This window comes from Hydra vulgaris, chromosome 09 (assembly GCF_038396675.1).
Source record: "Hydra vulgaris chromosome 09, alternate assembly HydraT2T_AEP".
Taxonomy (NCBI): domain Eukaryota; kingdom Metazoa; phylum Cnidaria; class Hydrozoa; order Anthoathecata; family Hydridae; genus Hydra; species Hydra vulgaris.
In genome coordinates this window covers 38,820,001-38,827,500 of record NC_088928.1, presented here as the reverse complement: position 1 = coordinate 38,827,500, position 7,500 = coordinate 38,820,001, and the positions used below count along the sequence as shown (strand labels likewise).

Genomic DNA, 7,500 nt, shown 5'->3' with positions numbered 1-7,500 from the left:
TAGACAAATCTAATCGCTCTCCAGAATTTTTGAAAATAGGGATAACAGATGCTGCTTTCCAACAGGCTGGAAAACAAGACTCTGATAAGCACTTGTTGAATAGTTTTGAAAGTATAGACAATAGCTCCGGAGAACACTTCTGCAAGACATATGCATATGTATATATATATATATATATATATATATATATATATATATATATATATATATATATATATATATATATATATGCGGTAGTGATGTAGTGGTAGAGCGCTCGCTTCATAACAAGAGGTTCCGAGTCTGATCCCAACCAAGTCCCAGGAAGTACCGCGCTCACCTTGTTTCTCCACGCAGCGGCCTTGTTTATCAAGGTTTGTGTTTCAGAGTTAAAGAGTTGAGAGAGTTATAACCACAATTAAGTAGCCCTAAAAAAGTAGAATTAAATACAACCCCCAGAATTAGGGTCGGCATTCGGCAATGCCGACCTGAAAGTGTTTGAGATTGGCAAAAAATTGCCGACCTCCTTTCTATGTTTTATGGTCACGACTTTGTATCAAATAATTGCAATAACTATTATATATATATATATATATATATATATATATATATATATATATATATATATATATATATATATATATATATATATATATATTTATATATATGTATAAGTATATGTATATATATATATACATATATATATATATATATATATATATATATATATATATATATATATATATATATCAGGCCTTGTTAAGAAGCGTTACACAGCTCACATTTTGCTTGCAAAAAGGCAATTTGCCTATGCGTTCAGCAGTTTTGCACTACGCAAAAACTTTTATCTTTTAGAATATTTAAATTATCTTTTGATTGTCGTTAATGTGACATTTATTCAGAAGAAATAAAGTCGTAAGTAAAAGCATTTAACCGCAATTGTAAACTTATAGATTTTTTGTTAAAGAAACAGTTTGTTTCATAATTGTAAAAATTAGTTAAAAAAAAGAAAGTGTTGTAAGTTTTATCTTAAGGAATTAAATATATAAATTCCTTTTAAAAATAAAAATTATTTTTAGCCATAATAGTTAAAAAAATACACCATTTATTTTGCTGTAAATATTTTATTAATAAGATATTTTGTTTATAGTTAATTCAATAACGTAAACTTTTAATGACGTTCGTTTAATTTATGAAAATAAATTATGATCATGAATATGTTAACGGTAACTGATAAATAACAAAAAAAATTTCTTTATTGTTTAAAAACATTATTAAAAATAGTTCACAAATTAAATAAGAAAAAATTTATTAACAGTTAATAAAATAACCAAAAACCAACTGTAAAATCATAAGAAAATAAACAAACATTATTTTACATTTCATGAATAAAAAAATTTTTTTTTAAATAAACTTTAGTTCGCATTTGAAAAAAATATTAAAATGATTTTTTAAATAAGAACTTAGAATTTATTTGTGACTGAATGATTTTTAACGCGTTAATAAAGTAACTTTAATTATAGTGCGGTATTTGAAAAGACGCTAGTGACGCAATATAACTTCTAACAATGCAAAATATATTTGCTGAGTTGAGTTACTTAGAAATGTGTTACGCGTTTTTACTACACAGCGAAATCTCGTAACAAGGCATGATATATATATATATATATATATATATATATATATATATATATATATATATATATATATATATATATATATATATATATGTATATATATATATATATATATATATATATATATATATATATATATATGTATATATAAATATATATATATATATATATATAAATATATATATATATATATAAATATATATATATATATATATATATATATATATATATATATATATATATATATATATATATATATATATATATATATATATATATATATATATATAATGCAATGCCCTTAATAAGTCAGTTGCGTGTAGTAAAACCATTGCAATAGATATTTTTTTTTTTTTTTTTTTAAACATCTTCGCTTCCAACAAGGCTGCAAGCAGCCACTAATTAAAGTTGGAAGTTACTGAAAGAGAAAAGATTAAGATTGTAGAGCAAGATAACGATTGGCAGACGACTTAAAAGATTGTAAATTATATGAATCAGGAAAGCAAGATGAAGGAAGCGAATTCCAAAGAACTGATGTTTGAGGAAAAAAACTAGACAAATAAAAGTTTTTGGAGCACTTAGGAACAGTCACAGAAAAAAGGATGACACCTAATTGAATGACGAGTAACACGAGAATGAATTATAGTAGATGGTACAAGAGACGCTAGCTCTTTAGAGCAGTGCCCATCATAGTATTTGTAGAAAAGAGAAAGAGAAGCAACATTACGACGATGTGATAATGGTTGGAGGTTGGCTGCAAGAGCAGGTCCAACTATGTTTACAACGCGTTTTTGCACCTTGTCTAAAAGAGAAAGGGCATCATTAGAGGATCCGCCCCAGATATGGCAACAATATTCCATACAAGGCCGGATTTGAGATTTATAGAGATAGAGAATAGAATCCGAAGTAAGAAAGTGACGAGCTTGATAAAGAGATGCAACCTTAGCAGATGCTAATTTTGCAACTCATTTGATATATGGTTTCCAAGAAAGATTGGAAGTAAGAGTTAATCCTAGAAGATGAAGAGTAGGTGACTCATCGAGTACATCACAGTTCATAAATATAGGAAGATCTAAATTATTGCGATAACAATTGGCTGAAAAAAATTGAGTTTTATCTGAATTAAAGTTCACCAGCCACTGTGAGCCCCATGCTGTAGCAGAAGTGAGATCCTTTTTAAGCTCAAATGCCCCCTCCAAGCAATCAGAGGGTGTTGGTTTTTTATCACGACAAGCATAAATGGTAGTGTCATCAGCAAACAATGCCACCTTAGATGAGAGAATATCTGGAAGATCATTAATGTAAATTAAAAAGAGTATAGGGCCAAGGATAGAACCTTGATAAACCCCTGAAGTTACAGAATAAGAAGAAGAGTGTTGTCCATCGAGGACAACTTTTATGATACGATTGGAAAGGAAGGATTCAATGATCTTAAAGATTTTGCCGGATACACCATAAGAAGAAAGCTTATGGAGAAGACAAGCATGCCAAACTTTATCAAAAGCTTTTGAAATGTCGAGAGCGATGGCCTTAACCTCTGCACCTTTATCTAATGCACGATAAAACCTGTCAGTTATTACTGTTAACAAATCAGCTGTAGAACAAGAAGATCGAAATCCATATTGATGGTCAGAAAGTAAGTGATTAGATTCAAGATGAGAAATAAAGTGTTTGTTAATTAAAGATTCAAAAACCTTGCTTATGATAGGAAGAAGACTAATAGGACGGTAGTTAGACGAATCAGATCGCTCTCCAGAATTTTTGAAGATAGGGATAACAGATGCCGCTTTCCAGCAGGCTGGAGTTACTTTATAAGCAGAGTTTAAGTTTTTTATGATATTTTAAATTTATCAATTTGTTTTTCAATAATCTTTATTACTTTAAATATGCTGAATTTGCTGCATTATTGTGCTAAAATTACTATATTAAGGCACCAATTTTGTCATTTTTTAATATTATAAAATAAAAGTTTTGAATGAAATTCTAAAATTCTGAAACATTTTGCAATTGTTTTTTATAGATATATCTTCATGGCATAAATATGCATTATTTATTTGACTTATTGCTGTTATAAAAGGAACGATTGTCTATAAACAACAAAATAGCTTAATAAGTCAAAACTACCCTTTCACTCTAACATAATTAACTTATTTTAAACATATTTAAACTTATTTATACTATTTTCAAACACTTTAAAATAACAGTATTTAAACTTTTGATGTAATTAAAAAAACATTTTTGTAATATTTTTGAAATTAAAACATTTTAGCTATAGAAACTGATATTGAATTAAACTAAAAATAAAAATAAAAATTGATTTTATGTTGAGTTTAAAAACAAAAACTAACCCAATTGAGCAATTGTTACTTTGACTCTAGGAAGAGAGTCTAAAATATGTTGAGGAGTTGGTTTATCATCGTCTCCAAATAAATGACTATTCAATCTTCCATATAACATCTAAAAAAACATGAGTAATCAAAATAAAAATATTTTTGAGCAAGAATTAAAACTAAATATAAAAGTTTAAGTTACAATTTAAACATTATAATAATTAGTATAATTATGTTAAAAATTTTATGGTGTGTTATGTTTCACCCCTTTAGAGTGCTGAACCTTTGTTTAAAAAATAATTTACTATAGAATGTCCAATGCAGAGCAACTAAACTTGTAGCATCATTAAATAAAACAAGTTACAAATATTTAAAAAAATTGATTTAGTGAAAAACATTCAATTCAATTTTATAAAATTATAAATTATGTTATGACAAAGTGAAGTATTTTCATTACAAATATACAAGTATTGATAGCAATACAAACAGTCAAGCATACAATCAGTGCATACCCAGAATTCCATATTGTTTGACCAGTATGGGCGCCTAAACTAATGCGCCCAAATAAATTTCTTACAATAATTATTTAATGTAAATGAACGCTGCATTAACAATACAAAAAAACAATTTAAAAATTTGAAATGATTTAAGTTTTTGTTAAGCGTAAAGGAAAATCGCCATTTTGTAGGTAAAATGCATTCTTTATAATGCTTTATAACTATATATTGATAACATCATAAATTCACCACAGGAGGAGAAGAGTATTTGGCAAGGGGGACTTTTTCTAAAAGGCTTTTTTTTTCGGACTGGTACCGCCCAAACTATTACTGGATACGGCATTGCTACAATATAAGTAAATAACTACACTATGTAATTATGTCAGTTGAAAATTTACAAATATAAACAATAAAAATTTTATTAAAAATATTCAAGAAATTACCATTAAAATTTTAGCAGTTAAAGAAACAAACATCATTTATTTAGTTGTATTATTTACATGCCCTTTTAAACATTCATTACAAGCATACAATTAAAAAATAGCAGGTTGCTATATTTAAGTAGTTGTAAAGATGCAGACCCAACAAATATAACAGCTGAATATATTTTTATATTCATGTATGGATAATAGACTAACTTATATAATATTAAAATAAAAACAGTAAACAGTCTTAAAAACCAAGCAAATTTTTGTATAAAAAACAAACTTTCTCTTTTTCGTAAAAAACTTGTTATTCCTTTACTTTGTACACCTACTAAAATTGCCTAAATTACTTTTACGCCTTTGAAGATTGCCTTGAATACCCTTACATTATGGTGGTGTACACTCCACCCTATCTTACATGTAACAAAATTTTACAATCATCTTGAATATTTATTCACTTAGCAAAATCATTTTAATCAATGCTAAATATACACAAAAAAATAAATAATTGAGGTGTCCTTCTGGTCAGTAAGTTAAACTTACCTAATAATTAAGAAAATAAAAAACAAAAAAATAATGCTTTTAATCAAGAAAAAGAATATTAATAACAAACTGCAAATAATTATTATTGTATAAAAACAAACCTGTAAAGATACTCCAAAAAATGAAGGAATAATATTGCTGAATGCTTCCAGGTGTTGATTTAAAGCCTAAAAATTTCAATACAACAATTGTTATTAATGACATAGTATAAACAACTCCATAATAACATAACATTAGTGATTTACACAATTCAACTTTGTAACAAAACTTTTGGTTAAAATCTTTGAACAGGTATGATGAATATATGTTGCAATATATTCGTATGTATAATATATATGAGCATATGGTGCAAAAAAATTTGCAATATATTTAGAGCATTTAAGTGTTAAAATTAGTATTAAAAGTTTTGTAGAAGTTCTGTTCACACATGATATAAAAAGATTTTTATGTGATGATAACAGAAATCAGAACAGTTAGTGTAAATTTTTATGCAGTAATTAGCAGCTACCTTATTATTAATATGCTGTTAAATCTTTTGCATTGCTAAAATAATATCATCACGCATGAATAAATTTTGCGCTAAATTTTGGTGCTAAGATAAAAAACATAATTTTTTCATAATAAAAATTATGTGAATGAAAATTTGTGAATGGAACAAGAATCTTGTATGCATAGTGAATAAGTTCAAAGAACTACAACTTCAAACACCTTTATCATCATTTTTTAATCTTAAACAAAATCAAAGTAAAAAAATTCTGAGAACAATTTTGTTCTATCTTATTGACATCAATTTCACTGATTGATGTAACACTTTTATTAAAGCGTTAAAACGTTACGACATCATACTTGGCACTTAGCAGTTTGTTTTAATTTTTTAGATAAAAAAAATAAACAGTTGATCACTATTTGAAGTGCTAGTCAAAATTATTTTTAAAGCTAAAAAAATTTTCTGATAAAAAGTTTGTACATAAAAGCCTGACTAAGTTGTTCAGAAGTGATCAAAAGTAAGCATTACGACCATGACGCTATGTAAAGTTAATTTTTGAAAAAAGTTGAAAACTTTAATGCTGTAACTTTTACGTACTAAATTATATGATAGTATTGCACATTTCTGGAAAGTAGAAGTTCATAGGAACTCATGTTTTTTTGAGCTACCAATGAACTTGCTGACTAATACAGAAGTAGTCAAAAGGCCACCTGAAACCACATTCACACAATCAGAAACGTTTGAAAACTATGTGTTTAGGTTTGGCACATACTGATAAATAAGAATTTTACTCAATAAATTCAATTGTGCAGCTGTGGCACAGTGATTAGAGTTAATTAGCTAAACTTATCTGTTCTTTGTTCTCTATCTCTGTTCTTTGTTTTAAGTTAAGATCACATTGAATTCCTAGATCAATGCTTCTTCATGTTCAGTATTATCAACCTTCACAAACAACTTATTCAGCTTTCAAGTAACTAACATTTTCACACTAGATTTTTCAATTGTCTTTCAGAAAACCCACAGACAAAATTAAAATTTCAAAGAAATTTACTGCAATAATAAATTATCTACTTTCACATTTTTTTAAAGACAATCTCATCTTCTTTTACAGTTGAATTCTTTCTCAGGCTTCACTTTACTTGCTTTAGTTTCTCTTTTTATTTTTTCTACTAGAGCTTTCTTCTTTTCAGCAGTGATTGATAAATTCAAGAAAATTATATATATATATATATATATATATATATATATATATATATATATATATATATATATATATATATATATATATATATATATATATATATATGAGTATATACATTTTTGTTTTTTTATTATGTAAATAAAATATGATAACTCTCTTCCTCCCTCCCTCCCACCCTTCCTCCCTTCCTCCTTCCCTCCCTCCTCCCTCCCTATCTCTCTCTCTATATATAAACATGGAGTTTTATAATTTTTTGTTTATATAATAAAGAAAATGAAATAACAAGACCAGAATTTTTTTTTTTTAATAAAAAGATTGCCTGCGCTAGTCAAAACCTTGAGTCGATATAGTGGCACTTCTTACATGCTCTTCCAGTTGATGCATGTACACTCCTTGCATGA

At 26.9% G+C, this 7,500-nt stretch overlaps 1 protein-coding gene across 2 annotated transcripts in view; it reads right to left on the bottom strand.

The window, feature by feature from the left end:
* The window catches only part of LOC100214627 (uncharacterized), a 21,385-nt gene that overhangs the window by 12,798 nt on the left and 1,087 nt on the right, over window positions 1-7,500 (bottom strand). For both annotated transcript variants that reach the window (XM_065805639.1, XM_065805640.1), the window contains exons 4-5: window positions 5,513-5,578; window positions 3,965-4,073 (exon numbers count right to left, since the gene is read on the bottom strand). In XM_065805639.1, coding sequence (XP_065661711.1) covers window positions 3,965-4,073; window positions 5,513-5,578 — 175 coding nt within the window. The remainder of the gene's footprint in view (window positions 1-3,964; window positions 4,074-5,512; window positions 5,579-7,500) is intronic.